The sequence below is a fragment of the Sminthopsis crassicaudata genome, chromosome 5 (genome assembly GCF_048593235.1).
Source record: "Sminthopsis crassicaudata isolate SCR6 chromosome 5, ASM4859323v1, whole genome shotgun sequence".
In the NCBI taxonomy this organism is placed as follows: Eukaryota; Metazoa; Chordata; class Mammalia; order Dasyuromorphia; family Dasyuridae; genus Sminthopsis; species Sminthopsis crassicaudata.
Window position 1 is genome coordinate 113,762,354 of NC_133621.1, and position 23,007 is coordinate 113,785,360.

The 23,007-nt window shown below is 38.9% G+C and overlaps 1 protein-coding gene across 9 annotated transcripts in view; it reads right to left on the reverse strand.

Moving 5' to 3' along the window:
- Positions 1-5,030: 5,030 nt before the first annotated feature.
- AHCYL2 (adenosylhomocysteinase like 2) overlaps positions 5,031-23,007 on the reverse strand; it is a 139,940-nt gene continuing 121,963 nt past the window's right edge. For 6 of the 9 annotated variants that reach the window (XM_074267952.1, XM_074267951.1, XM_074267956.1 and 3 more), the window contains exons 8-17: positions 21,932-22,048; positions 18,897-18,960; positions 18,322-18,410; positions 17,042-17,112; positions 15,975-16,069; positions 11,427-11,525; positions 9,755-9,823; positions 9,578-9,656; positions 5,605-5,725; positions 5,031-5,215 (exon numbers count right to left, since the gene is read on the reverse strand). In XM_074267952.1, the coding sequence (XP_074124053.1) occupies positions 5,209-5,215; positions 5,605-5,725; positions 9,578-9,656; positions 9,755-9,823; positions 11,427-11,525; positions 15,975-16,069; positions 17,042-17,112; positions 18,322-18,410; positions 18,897-18,960; positions 21,932-22,048 (811 nt within the window). In that variant the 3' untranslated portion in view covers positions 5,031-5,208. Of the gene's footprint in view, positions 5,216-5,600; positions 5,726-9,577; positions 9,657-9,754; positions 9,824-11,426; positions 11,526-15,974; positions 16,070-17,041; positions 17,113-18,321; positions 18,411-18,896; positions 18,961-21,931; positions 22,049-23,007 lie in introns of those variants that run through there. The other 3 variants (XM_074267953.1, XM_074267954.1, XM_074267959.1) reach the window with 1 other exon arrangement.

Consider the following 23,007-nt stretch of genomic DNA (forward strand, 5'->3'; position numbering starts at 1 on the left):
CAGACTTAGGTACTTCTCATGCCTGGGAAGAGGAAGGAAAGAAAGCTGCCCAGAAGCAGTTTGGGGCTGGGAGAATGGAGGGCTAATTTGGGAAGCACTAATCTCCTGGCAGGCAGAACAGAGACCACATACTCTAGTTATAGGGCATTGGCTCAGATTCAACATTTTTTAGTTTGCCAAAAAGGAGGTTGTAATACCAAGAGGCATCCTTGACCATTGTGGCGCTGTGTGTCCATTTGAAGATTGATCACATTCTCCATCCAGCATCTGACCCATCAACTCTGATGACCACACAATTTAGACGGATATTCCTACTAGACAAGATCCTGGAGCACAGCCACCCAGCCTTCGTTATTAGTGCTCCAATGACTTTTAGTACTAGCCTACTAACATAAAGAGGGGCTTTCTGAGTTACACGGATCTTTTCAAGACTGCTGGGTGTGAACTTGCTACAGCCTGAGTTGGATGTAGCTTTCTTCAGTCTGATTGGGACTTCTGTTCTAACTAGCTGAGATAACTGGCTCAGAGGTGGTTGAATTGGCATTCTAAGGGGACTTTAGAAAAGCTGCTTAAGGATAAAAGTACATAAGGTGCTAGAGTGAGAGGTGCTGGAAATCAGAGATCCTACCTCCCCAATCATTGTTACCTACAGGACTTTCAAGGTTCCAAGGGATAGACTCTGCTTTCTTAGGTGGAGAAACAGTTAGCCTGGAACAGTTTCAATTCAGGGGATCACAGTGGTAGGCCTCAGTGGCCACTGAGTATAAATCATATGTGAATAAGAATTCAGCTCACAATATTTCTGATTAATAGCCAACCAGTCATTACCTGAATTATTTCCACTGAGGGCAATAATCATGTTGCCCTAAACCTTATATTAAACATCCCTAGTTCCCTTAATTGATTTTCCGAGCATCAGTTAAGAGGTCTTTTAGCACCCGTTGCCTTCCTCCAGATTATCGATGTCATTCCTAGATTAGTGTACTCAGAAGGGAATACTTAACATTATTAAGCACCTACTATGTGCCAAATTGACATTTTGCTGTCCTGTAGCTGTTCAGCTACAAATCTGTGATGCTAGAGTCTTTTTGAATACTGTTATCAGATGTGGTAGCTATCCTTAATAGTTTTGTCATTTTTCTAATGAATATATTTATTCCTTTACCCAATAAAATGCATAGCATCAAGCTCAGATTTCTTGGGAATTCCACTAGAGAATATCTTTCAAATTGACTTCATTTGAATGCCACACATCCCAAAAAGGGTATTCAGGAAAAAAAACAACAATGTCAAAAACCAAAATTTGTGTCACATTCTTGAGTGTACCCCAGAATTAGTAGGAATAGCTAAATCTATTCCATAAGAAGTCTCCAGTCTTGGTGGAAGAAAACAAGGATGGCAGGGAATTATGAATGCAGAAAGAATTTAGGGATGAAGATAACCAAATTATGGGCATGGCATGGAGCAAGTGATGGGCTGATGATAACAATATGCTCGCCTTGACCACAAATAACAAGCAGTTTAGTGTATTATCTGGTACTGGTTTAATTAAGAAAATTCCATAGATTTCTTGCACTTCTCTCCCTGATTCTGCCTACCCAAGAGCTTCAATTCAAATGGCACTGTGAAAAGCCCTGTGAAAACAAAAATGAAAAAAATCGCAGTTCTTACCTTGATATTATTTGTACACTAGTAGCAGTATGTAGTAAAAGCAATGAACAGATTCAGACCAAAGACTCTAAGAAAGTTTGAGGAGGAAGATGGAATTTTTGGGTGCAGATATGTTTTCCCTTCAGATTTTATGCCCTAACCATACTGGCTCTCTTCTGGTTAGAAGAGGAATGCCCTGATGGTAACATCTGTAATTCTGAACTCCAAAGGATAAGGAGAGACAGCTGAGAAACAACAGGGCAAAACAACATGACTCAATGGTTTGGTAGACATTTTAGCCTTTCAAGTTTTTTGCTCAGGTTCAGGGTTTCTCCCTCACTTTTTGACCAAAGAGAGACATCTTTCACCTGCGACACATTCCTAGTTGGAAATAGCAATAAATACACTCAGAGGACTGGATAAATTTGTGAACATTTTATTTGTGTTTTGAGATTACAGAATAGTTATTGCTGATCTAATACAATCACTCAGACATGAAGATTTCCAACAGTCTTTTGGAATGGTAGATCCTCAAAGATTTTATTTCCTTTTAGTAGAATGACAATAAGAATTAGATGATTATTTTATGTGATATATATGTCTATATACGTGTGTGTATATATATATACATATACATATATATATATATATATATATAAATTCAGAATTGACTTGTCCATGTATAATTTGCTGGTGTTACCTATTTTTCTGTTCCTAATTTTTTAAATTAAAAAGCATTATGCAACAATGCATTTTGATTTCTTTTTAAAAATCACGACAGAGTTTAATGCTGAGACAACCATAGGAGCATAGCAGCAATTCTGGATCTGTTGAGAGAGAAGCCAGCAGCAGAAAAAGCTTTATAGGAGTGCATGGCTATGGAGAGCTGTGCTCAGAAGTGGGAGAGGGAGGGAGGACATTCAGTTTTATTTTTCTTATTTAAAAAAAATATATAAATATCTACATAGAAGTTAAAATAAGGACTAAGAATCAATAAATTCAATGATGAGAACAGCACCTCCGACATGCTGGAGCCAGACACAGAACAAGTAGCTCTTTCCTCTGTTCCCAGATAATTGGGCAGTGTACCTGAAGCATTAATTTGATAGGTCCCAAATTCAAGATGGACAAGGAAGGGTACACCTAGGTGTCAAACTAAGGATATCTAATTCCTGGTTCCAGTCTGGGGATAATGGGCATAGGCTCCAGGAGAAGTGAAGATAGATAGATAGGTTATATGGAACTCAGACTACTCTGGGTAGCAGCACTGGCCACTTACCCCGGGAATCTAGGGCACCACCTTCTTCATCTTAATTTATATAAAACAAGGGGTTCTTTAACAAACTGAGTAGACTCCATAATCTATAACTTCCAGGTACTAGGCTCTGTACAGAACCAGGCCCTTTAGAACAGTAGGCTGGGGCCTCTGACTCAAGGGAATGTCAGAGTCCAAGGTACCTGACTGATAGACTCTGCTGTTTGGGAGACTAGGGGACCAATAAGTGCTCATGAAACATGGCACTGAGTAGGAGAGGAGGGTAGAGTGGAGCAGGTCAAAAGGAACTGTCTGCTGAAGAATCTAGACATTGATGATCTTCCTTAGAGGGAAGCGTAATAGGGTTCAGAGGGGATACCCTCAAGTACCAAGAATTTAAATGGGATTCAACAATTGCCGATAGTTCTCTAGGGGATTGGGTTTGTACATTAGAACCTAGCAAACATAGTTTACTGAGGCGAAGGGTCATCTGTCTAAGCCTCTCCTCTCCATATCCCCAAAGGTAAGGTCACTTCCAGGCTGGCCCTGAGGGTAAAAGGTGAAGATTAGGTAAGGCCTGAAGGGGTGGAGTAGGGCAAGAGAACTTAGTGTAGCCCTGGAAGACCTGGCCTAGGTCAAAGCTATCCTAAAAGACTAGAAGTAGTCCAGATGATATTCTAAAACCATAAAGGTAGCTTTCAGATAGGTCTGAAGTTCCCAGGTGGTCAGAGATAGCTGGGACTGCCCTAAATCCAACACTGACTTCAATCCCTGGAATTCACCTGATCTCTTTGGGTTCCTTCAGACCAACCAGACCCTTGCAAGAGCTGGCCCAGTCCAACCCAGTACCAGCATCAGGCACTTCCAAGGGAAGAACCAAAGCTGAATACACCAGGGGAATGAGCTAGAGTCTCAGGACGCTGATCTTAACAAATTCTATGTGATATTAGCATTGTCTCAGAAATTACCCTGAGATGGTGGACAACACAGGATTCTTAGAAGTGAGGACTGGGGGTGGAAAAAGAGAAGGAAGAGGGTGGGCAGAGAGATTTCAGCACAGGAGAAAGGACACAACTCAGACAGCGGAGAAACTGGATCGTAGCTCCATTGCTGGTAATGACCACAGGAATAAATGTTTGATGAAGTAAAACTAATCAAATTAGCTTGTGATCCTCTGGACATATAAGCCCAATGATACTTATAAACTGGCTCAGCCACTTAATCAAACTGGAAATCCCCCAGAAGACAGGAATTCTTAGCCAATTTAGAAGGTGTTCCAAATTCGCTAAACTGCAGGCTGGGGAGCCTGTTTCATTATTGAACTCTAAACAAACTTGAGCTGCCTGAGGAATATACGCATATTCTTTCTTTGCTCCATCTCAAAAGCAATTCTGGGCAGCAACAGGAAGATGGGGAGAAACTGAGTCTTACAAATTCTCTTCCGAGATTATTCCAATTTTGCCTAGAGGGGCTTCCTGGGACATTATCCAGTCATATGGTATGAGAACAAAGTGACAGATTCTCATGGATTTGGTTCCCACTTCCTGAGCAGAGCTTTGGTTGAGTTGGAAAACTGGCTTAAAAAAAAAAAAAAAAAAAAAAATCCAAGTTAATACCAGAGCTGCTGAGAAAGTCATGGAGGCACAGTCTCCTGAGAATCAATGTCCAAATGGCCATAAACATATAAGCAGGACTCTTGGATAAGGAAGGGGACTCCCAGTAGAGGCAGGTATAGCTGAATTTTTGTGGGGTTTACTGAAACTGTCATCTTCCCCCTCAAAAGCTTTGTCAGAGAAGGCAGTGATAATAGTGCTGGCCAAGGCCATGCTGACTGAATGGCTTTCCAGAGTCCTCAGGGAAGGATGAGAGGGTACTACTGAAGATCTATCACAAAACTCCCCCCACACACACCAAAAAAAAATCCTAGGGGACAAAGACTCAGGAATCCCTGAATGTACCTTGAAAACAGACACAGCCATGACAAAAAGTCAAAACTAATGGAGAATGATGCAAAAGATACAAGGGATGGGTGGAGGGGGCTCCCCACTCCCTTTCTTCCTTCCTCCCAGTCCATCCTCTGTGGCTCTCACAGCCTCAGGGCAGTAACCACACCATGGGCTGAGGCTGAGGGCACAGGATTCTAGTTTTTAATAAATAAATACTCTAACACATGGTCTATGGGATGAGCATGGCGGGCGGCTCTGACCAGGGAAGCAGCTTGTTGGGTTTTGTCCTGTACAGTAGAGGAGAAAAGAATTGGGGTCCTGTTCCTTAAAATGTCGTCTGGCTTCAATTACAGGAACTTAATATCTGGAGGGAAAAAGGAACCAGAGAAGGTGAGACTACCAGTCAGTGGGAGCAATTGCCAACCTGAAGAATTGGGGAAGTAGAGACACTAACAGAAATGACATAAAGGGTTTTTCCCAAGGGGCCCATATTTCATTTTGGGAAGAGGATACCAGATCTTTGTCCCAGCACAGGAAATAACCCAGTCTCCTTTACACAGAGAAATGGAGGGAAGGGGACAGAGGACTTAAATGTTAGGGGCAGATTCTCCCCCCCAGGGACAGCCCTGACCATATATGACACAAATGCTCCCCATAAGGACTTTTTTCTAGTAGAGGAGTTAAGTTCTGTCTCCTTCTCACCTACCCAGGGGCTTCCCAAAGTCCTCCCTGTGCCCTGGAAGCCCAAGTCACCTGTAATAGTTAGGTTTGAAGGGTCCATTCTTGTTGAGGCCCAGGTACTTGGCCTGCTCATCTGTCAGCTCCGTCAGGTGTGCGTCAAAGGTGGGCAGGTGAAGACTTGCCACATACTCATCTGGAATAAGCCCCAGAACCAAAGTGTAAGTTTGGGCTTCTGCACTTTCCAACCCAATTCTAGGGTATGAATACTATATCTTCTAGTACTGTTCTAATATCCCTCCTTACCCCTGACCCTTTTTCAGCTTCCTTTGATGATTCCTCGGATGCTTTCAGGCTCACCTTGGCTTCCAATGCTATTAGTGAAGATTTATGTTCCCCAAACTGATGGAGCCAGCTACGAAGAGGTGCTGACATCTAGAGAAGTAGTGAAGATTGAGGAACCAACACAGGGACAGAGGCAAGGAGCTTGAGGACCCTGAGATCCAATGTCAGTCCTGCCCTGGGCTAATTGCAATTATGGGTCATTTGGTGGCACTATGGGCCTGTTTCCCCTTTTGTCAAGTCAAGGAAAGTTGGGGGTGAGGGTGGGAGGGTGAAGCATTGAGTCAGAAAGTTTTGGAACTGCCAGCAGCTCAGGGTGAGGAGAGCAAAGCAGGGGTGAGCCTCTGAGCATCACTTGGCACCTATTTTTCCTTTCGAAGGCTGTGGCAATAGAAAACAACCTTCCCATCTCTCTGCCATTATCCAGAAGCTATGCTATGTCACAGAGCCAGCCTTTAGGGCCAGGACTCCCAGCTCCAGCCTGGCCTCTTTCTGGTTAGATAAGGAGTTTGTCTGGGACAAAATGATAGAGGAGGAGCAACCAGCCAAAGGCAAGAGGGCTGGTTTGACAGGCTGAGATTTAGTATGGTGAAAGAGTCAGGATTAGAGGGCAACTTTTGTTCCCAGAGAGCACTCTGATTGGGAGAGCTCGGGAAGTGTGAATTTAGAGTTAAGAACATTCAGAGTAAGCAGGGGAGTGAGCACAGATCTCTATGTGCAGTTTGCTCTGCATTCTCTGGAAGGAAAGAGGCTCCTCTGTGGATAATGTTGTAAATGGGGATGGACTCTGAGAAATGGAAGAGAGAAGAGCCTAGTGTGTCACAGGCTCAAAAAGTTGGGACACATCTAAATAAAGGAACAATGTGTTAAGTCCTCATTCCCCCCAACCAAGTGTTGAAAAAAGCAAGGAATATTCCTGAATTACATGGTTTTCTGAACTCTTCCTAGTTCAAATTTGAAGGAAACGATCCAGAAGAAAGAGGATGTAGGATGATACAGGGCATGAAGCATGCCAGAACTGGAAGAGACTTCAAAGGCAACAAATTCAAAACCATCAGTTTTTAGTTAAGGAAACTGAGGCAGAATGAGGTTAAGTGACATGGCCAGAATCACAGAGTGTCTAAGATTGGATTTGAACCTTGGTTTTCCAGACTCCAGGTTCTATCCAATACACAATCTAACTCCTCTACATATATGTATATATACACACATACATACACATATGTGTGTATATGCTGGAACTCTATCTTCCCAGAAATCAGCAGGAGTCAGGACCACTAAATGTCTTTATTCTAGATCTTTACCGTCGCCTCCAATGCCAGGTCATGAGTGCAAGTGAGTGTGAGTTCCACCACCCAAGTTTCTCTTACTCCTCCCACACAAGTCACTTCCCCCTCTTTGTCCCACCAATCAAGTCAGCACAGAACAGCTGGGGAGGGTCAACCTTCAAACAAATTAATAGGGAACCGTCCAATTGGCAATTAGTCTCACGTGCTTCATTATCCAAGTGCATTGCTCAGTTCTAGCCCTTTACATGTATATATGTATAAATACAAATTATATATACACAACTACTTCTATATATATAAAAACACACATCTATACTTGCACATGTATGTATATATATAATATACATATATGTGATTATTTTATTATATCATTGGCTTCTTTTGCAATTCTATATATTTTGTTTTAGATTAGAAACTGGAATAGATTCCAAAGATTAACTGGCAAGACCCTGAGGTCCTCTCTCAAGTTGAATGGCTGATCATTCAGGCTTTACTGCAGAAAGCACAGCTTAGGGGCTGGCTGAGTTATTTGAATGCCAAATGTACATTTGCCTAAATGACTACTTTATGGAGAACTCATACAAAGCAAGCATTCACACACAGGTGAATACTCCCAAGAACTTTGGAATCATTTGTGAGATATGAGAGATACAGGTAATGCTGACACAGGACTGCCCAGCATGGTAGGCCCTCTTCTCCCCAAATAAGGTAAAAGAGAATTGTATGAATTCAGAAGAAAGGTGTGATGCCCAAATTCAGAGTTATTTCCATTCCAATGTTAATTGGGACTATATGTGCCACACCTTTGATGGAGCCTTCTGAGTTCATATTGGTATAGAGATATCACTTTGATCCTTTCTAACCATGAAGGACAACAATCAATGCATTTTATTTTGCATGATAAAAGAACATTCCAAGACGGAATCATAGGTTTTATTAGACTGTCAAAAGTTTCACTGATATGCAAAAAGGTCAAAAATCCTTGGATGATGTCAGAATTAAGTCCCTGATATTCTGAAGGATGCAATTTTATGTGGAAGATACTTTTCTCATCAGGATTCATTTTGGGGAGCCACAGGACAGGGGGAAGGAAAGAGAAGCATGAAAGAGCCATTGGAGTCATTGTAAGATATTGTTGGTAGCCTAAAATGTTTGAGTCTGGGAAGAAGAAAAAAATAAAGGAGTGATTGCAGATGATAACTTGGCCTGAGAGGGAATGAATGGAGTGTGGAGGCAGTGGTTGGCCAATGCAGTAGGGAAGCAAAAAGTGATGAAGGATAGGTGAATGCCATGGGAGTTTTGCTGTGTTCTGGGTCCTAGTGTCTACATGTGTTAGGGGTTTTTGTGTTAGAAAAAAACTGACCAATTGAGTTTCTCCAAGGGAAGAGAATGGGCTCAAAAAAAACCCAAGTGTATTAGTCTCCAGCAATACTGTGTGACTGATGTACCCTTAACTTTTGATACCTTGGGGAAGTCCTAGTACCCATATAGTGATTATCTATTTGTCTATCTGTCTGTCTCTATCTATCTATACTTGTATATATCTATATCTGTGTGTTTATATTTAGTTTGCAGACCTAAGGCTAAGAAATCCCTGCTCTTGAACACTAATAGTATCCTGTCCTTAGGTAAAATATGATACATATCAATCAATAAGTAATTATTGACAAAAAAATAATAGTTAGCAATTATACTACATTTTAAGTTTTGAAAAACACTTTATAAATATTGCCACATTTTATCCTCACAACAACCCTGGGAGGTAGGTACCATTATCTCTTTTTTATAAAAGAATAAACTGAGACAGAGATTGAGTGATTTTCCCAGAGTTACAAAGTTATTAAATTATCTAAGGCTACATCTTAATTCTCTTCCTGACTACCCAATCTGTTTTAATCAGAGAGACACTGTGTAAGTAACTAAGATACATAGAAGGCCATGTGCAAAAGACATGGAAAGTACATTTAGAAAGGAAGGCATTAGGGGAAGGAGTAATTGGAATGGAGATGCCAAAGGCTTCTTGCAGAAAGTGGGATTTGATGTTGAGGCCCAGATAAAGAGATAAAGCATTCCAGAACTGGAATATAAATTTACTATGGTTAATGAGGAGGAAAGAAAGCTCTTGAAGCGGAAGGGAGAGGAATGTATGAAGATTAAATCTTAATTTGAACTTAGATGACACAAATATTCATGAAATATTTTACCTTCAACATAAAGCTTTCCTGATTTTCTCACCATGCACTAAATTTTTTGTATTTATTTATGTCATCTAACTCTTATTAAGCACTTATTATATATTAGCTACTATAAACCACGTGGCTATCTCTAGTCATCCTGATCTATATCTTGCCACTGGACTATGTCATGGCATTACCTCCCACAAATTACAACAACAGCTGGACAGGGCTCATCCTTACCCATTTTCTTGGGCAGCAGGTAGACATCCTGTTTATAGCGTCCTTCTGGGGCATTGTAAAGCTCTATCAAAGCCAGAGCCTGGAAATAAAGCAGAGAGAACATGACTCTCTGACAGGCCCCGGATCCCATTACCTACAATCCAGCAAGAAGAGCATTCTTTCCTCTGCTGACCTCACCTGAGTAGTGGCAGTGATGGAGAGCACAAATGTAGGCACTGTAGAGCAGCTCAGGTTCAACAGGCGGCCCTAGGGAGCAATGGAGATGCACATGAGTGTTACTTGAAACTATACCTTTTTAAAGAGTAAAGGAAGGAGCAACCTGCTATCTTTTAGCCACAGACAAATATTCTGTAACTACTTATGCTGAGAGGAAGAGGAGACTTGTTTGTAACCTGTTACAACAGTTAGTACCCTGCAGGGATATATGCCAGAAAAAAAACCCGCTTTTTTATTAATTGTTTAGGAGTGCTACTAAGAGAAATCTGGGCAGAGAAATGTAAGAGGACTAAGATTCTGGTCATCTTGGACCAGCTGCCTCTTGGGGCTCCAGAGACTCTGGAAAACTTCATTCTTAGAAAGTTGTCTTCCTACCATCTTTCATTGTCCAGGCAAATCTAAGGGAGATTGACTATTAGAATGGGAGTTTGTAGGGAATGAATGTGCAAGATATTCCTTCCCCCATCCCACTTTGTTTTCTGGGAAGCCTTAAAACCTTTCTCCTCAACTCTGAGCACTAACAGTCAGGAACAATTGCAATGTTTGCTTTTTGTCTTCAAAATTGCTAGGTAGGTCTTCCAACTAACTAGAAATAAGTCACCAGGCAGGGAACTGACGTCAAAGCAAAATTCAAGGTACAGATTTAAATATTCTGTCTCCACCCATTTTGTGAAGAAAGAAGGTAGGCAAAGCCTCTTCACAACCACCTTATTTCAGTTATAAAGGTAGTATCAGATGAGGATAAGCCAAGAAAAAGAGAAGGGCCCCCCAAATTCCCTATTTCCAGATTCCTGAGTCTACAGATTTCAGGGTTTTTCAATTTATTTTTAAAAGGACCACAATAACAAAAAGCCCACAGAACTCTGGAAAACGAAAATGCAGAGAACCGCCATAACATTCTTGGTTATTTCTCTATTTCTTGCCTAGTGTTTCCTGAATAATCAGGACTCAGTAAAGCAGCTAGGAGTCTAATGCTAGGGAGAAAGGGTGTCCAGAGGGTAAAAGGAAGAGTACCAGCCTGGGAACACAAGGGACAGAGATGAGAATGAATTGAACAAAGTCCAAGATAATTTTTAGGAAATTATCAATCTATCAACCAATAAATATTTAACTAAACTTTCAGCATCCCAATGTTGAATATTGCTAAGGAGGCAGGGATGAAATAAAAGATCAAGCTGGTGGTTTTCAGAACCTACCTAGTGTAGCCTTGGTTACAGCCAGGAATATCTTCCCTTCATATTCACTAAAATTATTTAAACCTTCCCACAAATGACACTATAACTCTGAAAGCATCTCACAAAGTAGTTTTGATTCTATCCATTAATTCTTTCTATGGCAATAGTCATTGTCTGACTCAACCTCCAGAGTGACATGAGGAGATAGGATAATTGGTGAAAAGCAGGAAACTAAAATAGATTCTTAATTGCTAAATGAAAAGACTTTTCACAATTGGAAATACAAGTCATGGGGAAAGTAGTTAAATCTCTGACTTAAAAAACTAGCACTATGGAAAGGTGAAAAGAAAGTGGTGGTCCTAGGGAAACCACGCCTTCCTTTCAATTATTTGAAACTTTTAGTGGGAGTGCCAGCTCTGATAGGACTATTCCATCCCTAATCTTCTGGGCTTGCTTACCTCTGCCAATAACACTATTCTCTTTCCATCTGGCCAGATTACATGATCAACTTGAGATCTCACCCGTTCCCAGGTCAGTTCTGGGGTACGCAGACTTGCCTGGAACACAAGCAAAAAACACACCATTAGCTAATCAGCATTTGTTTCATTCTATGAACAATCCCTTCCATTTCTTCATTTGCATCTTTTGGTGGTTCCATAGTTATGATTTCCCTGGTAGAGAGAATTGCCCCCAGGGCAGCTCTCTTTGCCAGTGCAGATCTCAGAGAGTGACTTGCCCAGGTTGCACAGCCACAACTGGCCAGCTCTCTACACCACACTGCTTCTCATCCGCATCTGACAAGGTGCACCATACCATAGAATTCTCCTACAGTAACAGTTCTAATGTCAGGGTTTTCCGGGATTCACATGTTCTTCCACTGATTTAATTATAATCTCTGCCTCAAAGCCCCTGTACTTTTACAGAACTATTACTTATAATGACTGTAGCACATATTTGTTTTCCTGGACTCAGAATCAAAGATAGCTGAAATAGAAGGTAGGTAGAAATTAACCCCAACAATAAAATTTGATAATAATAATAAAAAACAAAAAACAAACAAACAAAAAAAACCAAAACACACGCACACTATTAGCACCATCAGGGATGGGGAGGTGCAAGATAGGGAAGCATTTCAAGTTGCAAGCTGAAGGATACAACCACCATACTAGATAAGGAGAACCTCTCCCAGGCTGCTTGGGACTATTTTATTTCAGTAGATTAAATCTAGGCCCAGTGAGAGTTCACTCAGAATATCACAGCCCAATCAATACTGAGCCCCCACTTCTTCCTGGCACAGTCTGAAGTGCTATGGAATACACAAAAGAAACCTGAGATATCAATTCTGCCTCAAGGGAGCTTACAATTTAGTTGAAGATACAGAATGCATACATACATGAAAAAAGTTCCTAAAAAATACTTTACTTTGCAATATGCAAACAAAGGCAAATTAGTATAGTGCAGCCTGAATACATAAGTTCAAGAAAAAAGTGACTAAGCAGGGGTGACATTAGTTAAAGAAAGCAAAGAATCCTCCACATAATATGCTGTGGGTCATGCCTCTATTTTAACCATTTCCCAATATCCTAGGATCTAATGTTGAAGGAATGATAAGTCCCCCTAGACTTTTTTATAATGTACATATATATATTTCTATATGTGTGTATATGTATGTTTGTAATACACATACACACATATTTCATGATGTGAGGCTGCCCTTAGAAAAAGCACTTCCATCTTCCTCCTATTAGACAAAATGAAAACTACCAAGGGAAAGGGAAGAGATTTCTGTCCCAAACTACCCACAGTTCCCGCAGTCAGAACATAAAAGGCCTATCTTAAAAGAAAGAAAGAAAAAAAAAAAAAAAAAAAGCCAGTATTTTGGTTCTTTTGGCAGTTATGTTATTTTAAGTAAAAATATATTTAGGATAACCTAGTGGATAACAAACTTGAAGCCTATTACCCTGATGAGTTGTATAAAACAACAATGTAAAATGATTTGAAAATAATTCAAATAAATGGATTACAAAAGGGAAATAAAGGTAGTATATAGTACAGCATAGTGCATAAAGAGCCACATGCTCTACTCCTGGCATGTACTGTTTGTGACCCTGGGGAAGCCACATAACTTCTCAGAACTTCAGGTATCTCCTTACTGTTCAAAATTGCAGGGCAGCTGCTGCCCTACATTGGTAGAAGCACAATTTTGGCCCAAACAAAATAAAAGCAATAGAAAGTGAGAAACAAGTGGTCTACAGCTGTGACCTCCGAGATCACCAAGTTCAGCTATAAGCTGTCCTTTACTGAATGCTTGCTGATTAGAGAGTTCTGGCATGGCTTAAAAATTTACTCTAACATTTCATTTGGTTTTATGTTCTGATGTTGCAACTTGAGGGGCTCAAAGTGCCTCCCCAGATTTTTATCTTGACTGGTTCTGTATTTCATAGAACTAGAATGATTCTTGCATAGTTTAATTATCTCCTACAAGGCTGCTCAGCCAATAGATCCAGAGAACCTCAAGAGTTACCAGTGCTCCAAGTTCTCACAAAAGAATAGCAATTATTTACAATAGACAAATACTAAAATATTGAGATTTCTAAAAAAAGTCAAACAAGCAGGTGAAAGAACATTTAAACCCACTGACATGATTATTTGCGATTTGGCAGGTATATTCCAATATGGAAAGAAGCATGTTTCAACAGACTATCACAATTTACTGAGAATATCCCTTGAAAATGCATAATTCCTTTGTGATGCCATTTTCTTTGTCAATCTTATGATGAATAACTTAATTTTCTTGAGTGGAACTACCTACCAGGAAAGGCATGTTCCGTGAAGATAACCTTTTCCAACTGTTATTAATGGTATAGTAAAAGTAAATTAGTACTGTAGAATAAACCATAAAAGCTTTATAGTTTTGAATAATGAGCATTGTTTTTTCTGAATCGAATCATCTTGAGCATATAAAGAGTTTCAAAACCTATGACACAAAAGAAACCTAAAACATGGTATTATAATTCTCAGGCTGTCAGAGATTTCTGAGATTATGGAAATTTACAAGTTTTCAAAATTTACATTCTTGATGCCAATAATAGATCACACAAGTGCCATAGGTGAAAGAACTACTATGAAAGCCAAAAAATTGTACTCCCTACTCTTTGGCCTCAAGGGCTCAGAGAACCAAAACTTCTTGGAATGGAATCAATCCACCTTTCTAAATATTTTTCTCTTTCTTTTAGTATTCCACCTCTTCCTAAATCATAATTCCTAAATGGTACAAAGTTCTGTGAATTTGGATAAAATATAAGTCTGACAAAAATGTCAAGTCATGTCCCTAAAAGTATGTTCAATACTTAAGTAAGGAATTTCCCTTGTACTGGGAAGACACAAAATATGGAAGCTTGTATGTTTCTACTTATTTATTGTTGGTGGTGCTGATAGCCTCGAAGCATCCTCAAAACCAGAAGGTACTTATCTCCTGTCTTTTATTCTAAAAAGCTGTTTACATTCTAGTTTGGGTTTGGAGAGGAAAACTATATCTGATCAGATGTTTTTTGTTTGTTTTCCCCCCAGTCTGATGGAACCTTAATAAGCTAAGCATAAAGAAAACTTCCAGTAGAGTAAGGCTGTATCAAATGGGTATATTAGAAAGAACACTAAAAGAAACCTGTGATCTAGTCAGAGACTCTCTGGATATTTCAAAGGTAATCTTAAGCTGTGATAATAGGTGTTATATGAATAGTATGAAAAGCACTTTACATCCATTATCTAATTTGATTTTTATAAAAATCTCATAAAGTAGATAATATGGGTATACTTATTGGTACTTTACAATATAGAAAACTGAGGCAGAGAGACTTGGTCACACAGTTACTAAGAGTCAGGGTTTCACAGAATTCCTTTCTCCTCATCTAATTTCCTAACAGGATTCAAGGCAAGACCATTCCTTCCTTTTGGAATCTTCTCATCCGAGGAAGAGCTAACTAGAATGATTTAAAAAGGAATTAAGGGCTGATTTGGTATATATAGTTCTATGTGTTTTGTGGGACTAGTGGTAGGGGGGAAGAGGAGGTTTTGAAATTTAATGATCTGACCTTTCAGCAAAGAAATTATATGGCACATAAAAGGAGCTAGCAAGAAAATCAAACCAACTAAATTAATAATTGGAACATGATGAGAGAGCACAGTGGAACTGTACCACTTAGGTACCCCAGAGACAGAAGTAGGGCTTAGAAAAAGGTTTTTCCAGATAAGAGTTATACAAAGCAGCCTGAATAAAGAAGATATCTAACAGTTAAGGAGGATTCTCAATACATCAATAATTCCTTGCTAAGTAATACTGATGCACAGAGTACCCAATGATGATAAGCGTTTCTCTTGATCCAGCTACCCACAGAGAAATACCACTGTGGAAGGAATATGAAATGAGAATTTAAAGCCAGATTGAAAGTTAAACATTTACTGATTCTACTAAGTTTGGAAATAAGTATATAACATCTTCTAATTCACTATTATGAATAACAGTGAGATCTGGTGCTATGTCTGAGTAAACATAATTAGGATAAATAGTGAAGAAAAAGGATCAGGATGATGCATTTTCCAAGTCTGATGAAAATACAATGCAGAAAATATCACCATCATAATTATAAATATCCAGAGGCCTAATTAACCATAGTAAAGAGAAAATGTCTAGAGGAAGATTGAAAAGGTCAAAGAACTAAAAAAATCAAGTACTTTTCAAGATCTACATCTAGAGGAATAGAAACCTAAGTCTCAAGCATGTGATGGGAAAAGGCTCCCATGTGAATATTTAAGTTCGGAAGAAACCTTGTAATGTCAAAAAAGCACAAGCTTGGGGGGGAAAAACTCACTGTATGAGAGCCAGTCAAGTGATCCCCACTAAGGGTGCACAATGACCTTTGTCTCTCCCTTCTCTCAGGTTTTCAGTATCCTCTATAGTAGCTCTTGGGAGCAGAAAAGAAGCTGATGGGGACCTGTATGTATCTTACCACATCAATCTCAGTATTGGAATGTCCCATGTTACAAACAATGCAGCTGTTCTTCATGCGATCTAAGTGCTCTCTTGTCACCACATTCTTATTACCTTAAAAAGAAATTTAGACAATGAGTAAGATGCTTGAAGCAGGCACAACTTCTCCTTATCTCTTCTCTTCTAGCTTTCCCTGAGGCTACAAAGACACAGCTACTTTTTTTTTTTTTTTTTTTTAATATTTAGGGTGTTCCCTCCAAGTTGAAATTTCAAAGATCTACTGAGTTATGCATGAAACTGTCAGCATTTCTATGTCATGTAGTTTTAATACAAGGAAGAAGTTACAGGGATTAAATCAAGGAAAATGAGGACTGCTCTTTTTGTGTTCCTTCCAAAACTTAAAATTCTTTTTCTTTTTTTTTGAGGAGTTTGGGAGACAATCGATTTAGCTCCTTTCTCTCCCACTATGAACAACTCTGCTTTAATGTTGCTATGAAGAAAGGGTCATTGATGTAGAATTGGAAGGGACCTCAAAGGGTCTCTCACTTTAAACTGGGGAATGTGAGATCCAGGGACATCCAATGCCTTCTTAAATTCACAGATGTTGTAAATTGTTGGGATTTAAATACAACTTTTCTTACTTTAGAGTAAGTGCTTTAATATACTGTTTGCCTCTCTCACTGGGGCTAATTGAGAAGGAACTCTATGGCGATGGTTGGACATGAATGAAGTAGGGGTGCAAAAGGAGAGGTGCAGGTTTAAATTCTGGATACCCAAAATGATCCTCCTCCTTTATTGGGGTTATCACTCAAAGAAATAATTTAATGAACTCTAAAAAAGCACCTGAATGTATTTCTCTTTCTGAGACTGTCTAAACTGAAGTACTACAGAGTCAGTTTTTACCAGAGCCACACCTTGGAATATACCCTCCAGGGAGGCTGGAAAATTAATAAGATACTGATTCTGGGAGACCTTTATCTCTGACGTATATTTTTTAGTTTGCCTAGAATATTTTTATTAAGTTTCACTGTTTTTGATTCCTGATATACTACTCTACCTCACTCATTTCTGTTGTCACAATCCTACCTGTACAAGTGATGACAATGTCCACCTGCCGGATGACCTCATTCAGTTTCACAAGTCGAAATCCGTCCATGCTGTAGAGAGAAAACCCAACTACTTAATCCAAAGGGACAGGAATAGAAAGAGAAAAGAGGGACACACTAATTACACAGCAACTTAAAAGTTAATACCAAGTCTCCCTACTTGGTCTTCTTCATATACTTGGATTATTCCTAATACTGAGAATAATATCTTCTCAGTATACATAGCATTTAAAAAAAAAGGTCTTCAATCATATGGCTGAGCCTTGACTTATAGTAATCAAAATGGTTTACAAACTATTCATCTTTCCCAGATGCCTCCACTTAGATAAGAACACTGTAAAGACAAATTTTAAAGACTTTGAAATTCTGACCAACATAATGACCAACCACAATTTCAGAGGATTCATGATAAAATATGCTACCTATACTTTGTTAAAGAGCTGATGGACTGAGTATAGACTGAGGCTTTTTTTTTTTGAGGGGGGGAGGCGGCGGCAGGATATAGACAATGCAAGAATTTGCTTTGCTTGATTACACATACATATCTGTAGCATGGTTGTTTTGTTTATTTGTTTTTGTTTTGCCTCAATTGGAAAGAGGCTAAAAAGTTGGGAGGGAGAAAATCTGGATCTTTGTAAAATTTAAATAAAATTATTTTAAACATAAATACATATAGCAGGACAAGAAAGCAACCAATTTGCTCAAAAAGCTAGGACTGAACATGAGAAGGAAAATGGCTTTTTATGTCCTGGGTCTGAGTAATCGCTTCTCTGTTCTATTTCTACAGGAATTCTAAATTTTAGCTTAGACTTTCAATGCTATAATCATCATATGGTTGAACAGATTAGCCTGGGAAATGCCACATCATCTTTTTTTTTTTTTTTTTAAACTTTCAATCTTAAATATAACTATTTATTTAGCAATAAGGGAAAAGAAAAAATAACATCACAAAACTCATGAATTAAAACAAATGTAAAATAATAAATACAATTTATCCATAAATCTGGGCCACACTCTCATAACAATGAATTCACTTATAGTGGAAAGCAGGCACATTCTTAGAGAAACTTGGTGGAGAAGTAGCACATGTTATCTTAAAGGTTGCTAGCTCTTGTTAGAAGCTGTTAGGGACTAAGAAACATGGGTACTAAAGAAAATTTCTTTCTTGATCCTAATTAGATCAAAGCCATGTGATTTAGGGGGAAGGGAGAAAAGATGAGAGGTGTCAAGAAGAATATACAGCTCTTTCTCAATGCTTACCAGGCCTGCAGAGCACAGATAGGGTCAATCTCAGTCACATACACTATGGAACCCATAGCCTTCAGGGCGGCACAGCACCCCTTCCCCACCTAAAGAGAAGTGAAAAGAAAATCACTCACAGAGGTAGTTTCTCAAAATCTTGGCAAGATGCTGGAAGCCCTCTACGACCACCCCTACGAATGTCACTGAAAAGATCCATGCTTGGGGGAGGAAAAAGAAAACAAAGAGATGAATGCTGCTTCAGAAACACCTCTGCAGCCTCTTGCCTCACACATTCATATATACAAAAACACCCACACTCACGAACTGCATTCAAAACACAAGCTAAAAGAACATCACAAACAGTGAGACAAGAACAAGTCAGAAAATCAAGATAAGAGAAGATGGTAAATTGAAAAGAAAAAAATGACAAACTGTGTTCTAATTAAATGGCCTTCAAAATAACATTCCAGAATTAAAGATGGAAATAGAGGAATTCTCTGACCCACATCTAGACCTTCCCTAATGTGTGTGATCAAGACAAATGTTTAGATGAATACATTTAATCACCAGTTCTGTGAAAGACTATACGTTACCTCTCCATAGCCACAGACTACCACTTGCTTCCCACCAAACATCATGTCTGTTGTCCTTTTAAGCCTGGGGGAGGGAAAAAAATACTAATTAGGTATTAGAACAACTTGCTGACTACCTTATTTGTTCCTTTATGCCATTGTCTCAATTTGCACTGTTGCTGTTCTTTGTAAAATTCAGAAAGGAAATCAAGTTTTTAACAGCTCCAGAAAAAAAAAAAAATTAAAGTCTCAGAGAGAGGTGTCCCCTTAAAAACTTATCTAAGGTATCAAATGATGAAGAGGATTACATCAGAAAAACCAGGGAAAACTTACATAAACTGATGCAGAGTGAAGTGAGTAGTAGAACCAGGACAATAATTTGTACAATTAATAACAATGTAAAGACAAACTGCTTTGAGAGATTTGAGAACTCTGATCAACTCAAGGATCAAATCCAATTTCAAAAGACTAATGATACCATACTCTATCTTCCTCCTGACAGAAAAGCAATGACTTCAGGGTACAGATATAGACATATTTTTAAAACATGACCAATGCAGAAATTTGTTTTGCTTACCAATGCATATTTGACAGTGCTTTGTTTTTCTTGCTTTCTCAGTGAGGGAGGGAAACAAATAAGCTTTTATATAGCACCTACTATGCTAAGCACATATAATCTCATTTGACAATGGGAAAGGGGAGAAGTCATGCCTTTATCCTATAGCATTCAACATAAATACTCTGTATATTGTAGATGCTAATTAAGTATACAGGATAAGAATTAGTATCCTAATAAAGAGAAATTAGTTGGTCTGTGACAGTATTCATGTAAGAACATGGTGGTTCTCAGTGTTAGTCATCAGCAAGCAAAATTTTAAAAAATCACTGATGAGCTTACCTTTCTCACTCAGATGTTGGTGATCCCATTACAGAACCCCCCAAAATTACTAAAAGGTAGAATAGGAAAAATAATACCACTGGGATCTTGGAGTGTGATTGGCATCCAGCTCCCAATAGACTTTGCTTATTCAGTTCAGACTTTGTGTTCTTATAGAGTCAATGTCTCAAGGTCAGAGGAAAAGGCAGCAAAGACTATGGTCAGGAAGAGCTTACCTGAAAGGTTACACTTGCTGGGTGAATGCTTCTTCCTGAACTTTTCCCTAGCTTAGCTTATCCTTGGGCCCTCTATAAGTACCCAATTCATGGTTTACTTTTTAACTGAAAAACCACTTCAGGCCTCTCTGCAGCTATGGAAGGCAAATCCTCACACATACTCCTTAATGAAACTCAAAATGTTCCAAAACCTCAGCTGTCACTGGGCACTGGCATCCTTTGACCACATTAAAGGAGACCATTTCTGGAATGTTTTGGATACAAAGTCAGTCACATAGGCTTCCTTTCATGGAGCCCACAGCCAATGTGCAGTCCTAGGCCTAAAAGTTCTTCAATCTCACTTGGGCTGTACCTTGGAGCACAACACAACTCCCTTGCCTTATCTTTCCATTATCTGTAGGAATTTTCTTTAGAAAAACTTCCTTTTTTGGCAGCAAAATGTTCTTTACTAAGCCTGTAACAGATAAATTACCTACTAAGCATTTAAACCGACAGCTATGACCATTGAGTAATCTAAAAGCCTAGCCTTGTGCTCAGCAATCTCTCAACTAATTTGATCAATAAAAGCAAACAGGAAGTGATGACAACTACATAATAGCACTGGTATTCAATAATCACACTGCCAGAAACACTTTGAAGCAACATGTTACCCTTAAGCTCTATGTAACTAAATTTTCAGAACTCACTGCTAAGAGTCTGGAAGGTAAAGAAACCTTGGTAGATGCTTGCTTATTGGGTATGCAGTCCATTTGTCCATTCTTCCCTTTTCCACCAACTGTGTGACGTCCCAACACAGATATGTTGGAAACCATCTGGCAAAACAATTTTCTAAATCAAACAACACTAAGTAACAATTTAAAAGCTTCATATAGGGCATTATTAAGCTTTTTTGCTAAATTTAGGTGAGAGAGTCAAGAAGAAGGTGTAAGGAAAAAAGGAGTCATATTAGTATCTATACAAGTTCTTCTGGATGGTCAGCCTTTATCATTCTAATATTTTATTTCCTCCAAATTTTATTCAATATGAAGAAATGTATAGTTTTCATTATAGATGTTGACTATATCCATAACCAAAACAGCTCTAAATTGTGTTTTGTTGTTGACCCAATATCAGGGAGAGTACCATTTGATCTGTATATGTCCCTGTTACCTTTATTCCATGTAAATCAGGCAGGTTGCTCACCAAGGCAAGCCAAAACAATTTCTTCAAAGCACAGCAGGCACAATCTCAAGGGTCAGGTGAAAATATTCTAAACATACTGCACTTCCTTATTGATGAGGTATTAATATAAGTGTCTCTATGCAGACTGATAGAAATCTCAGAGCCAGGAAACATCCAGGACTATATGGCCTTCACAACATGGAAATTGGGCACATTCTCCCCTGCCAACTCAGGGGAGCTTTGGCATATGGACATCATTCTTAACTAGTACCATTTCTCCCTCTTTAAAAAAAAAGTTTGTAGGTGGCAATTTGATTCTTCTTCGATCCCAATATCTTGGCTGCTGCTGCTGTTGCTGCTGCTATAGATATTGTTAAAGCTAGAAAGCCATAATACTTTCTAATTGCCACTGAAAATTACTATGCATCCAATGAAAGTTGTCAGATAGCCACAGATGACTGTTATATGATCATGAAGAGCTAGTTTAAGGGCTAGAAGCACTTGTTATTATAGATTTCTAGCAAAAAGATTGTTTCCTCAAACTGGTTTCAGTCACTTAATTCACAGAAGATGGGAGCACCAACTACTGAGCAATGAACTAGACATTTTTCTAAATAACACATAACTTTAGTAATCACAAATCTTAGTTATTAAATGCTAGGCATGAAATACTTTTAATTCCAGAGCCTAATCTGACCTTCACCCACAGTATTTATCCAGAAAAGGAGCTCAGAGCCACTACTGGCCAACTGAAGCATTCCCTAGAGATGTTTGTGACATACCCATCAAGAATGGACTCCCGACAACAGTAGAGATTGTCAAACTTCTGTTTGGTGACTGAGTCATTGACATTCATGGCTGGCACACACAGCTTCCCAGCCTTGGATAACTGGTACAGCCTGTGAGGGAGAGAGAGGAACATGAGCTACTGAGACAGACACTGCACTGGGCTCAATTCTAAGGGAGTCCCACTTTGGCCCTTTTTGCTGCATTTTATTACTCTCTTCTTCCAATAGTATTCATAGACAGGGAAGATGTCTTAGTCATTTGTGTATGTGCCTTAAGTATCTGACGCAACGTTTTACAACAAACGTTTAATGAATGAGGGAATTCATAATCAGAAGACCAAAGGGAACAAGAAACTTATTCAAGATAACAAAATGAATCAAAAAGAATAAAGATTTCCAATGCCACAACAATATATCATCCCTAGGATCATACTGTCCTTTTTAACTAGCATGGAGTGACTTTGACTTTTACAGGCTCTAAAAAGTGGGAATTTTTTGATAAGCTGTGATACCATTTTAAAGTTATTGCTTTACAGCTTTTGTTTCAGATTCTGCACTTTAACAACTGAAATACAATGAGCAGAAGAGACTCTAACGTCACTGCAAGAGTTAGTGGTCTTTTGAGGAATAAAAAATAGGAACTCTGATTCCTAATTTATTGAGGGGGATTTTATTCTGGCCTCAGACCTTAACTAGGCACCTACAGTCAAGTTACTTTACTTCTTGGAATATTATCTGTAAAATTGGGCCAATAATATTTAAATTCCTTAAACTTCAGCACCAAATGGCTGAAACACACTGTAGTGGTATTTTCTAGAAATATAACACAAAGTCAACCAATAATTGTGAAAAGAAGCCCAAGGAAGAAAATGTTCTATCAAGTAGGAACAGTGAGAATGATTTTCTCTTTTTCTGACTTATATCATCAAATCTAAAAACAGGAGTCTGAATAGTCAATTAGTCAGTGAGCATTTATTCAGTGCATACAGTGTAGCAGGCACAGTGCTAAGTAGTGAGGACAAAAAGAAAGGCAAAAACACAATCCCTGCCCTTAAGGAAACAATATGCAA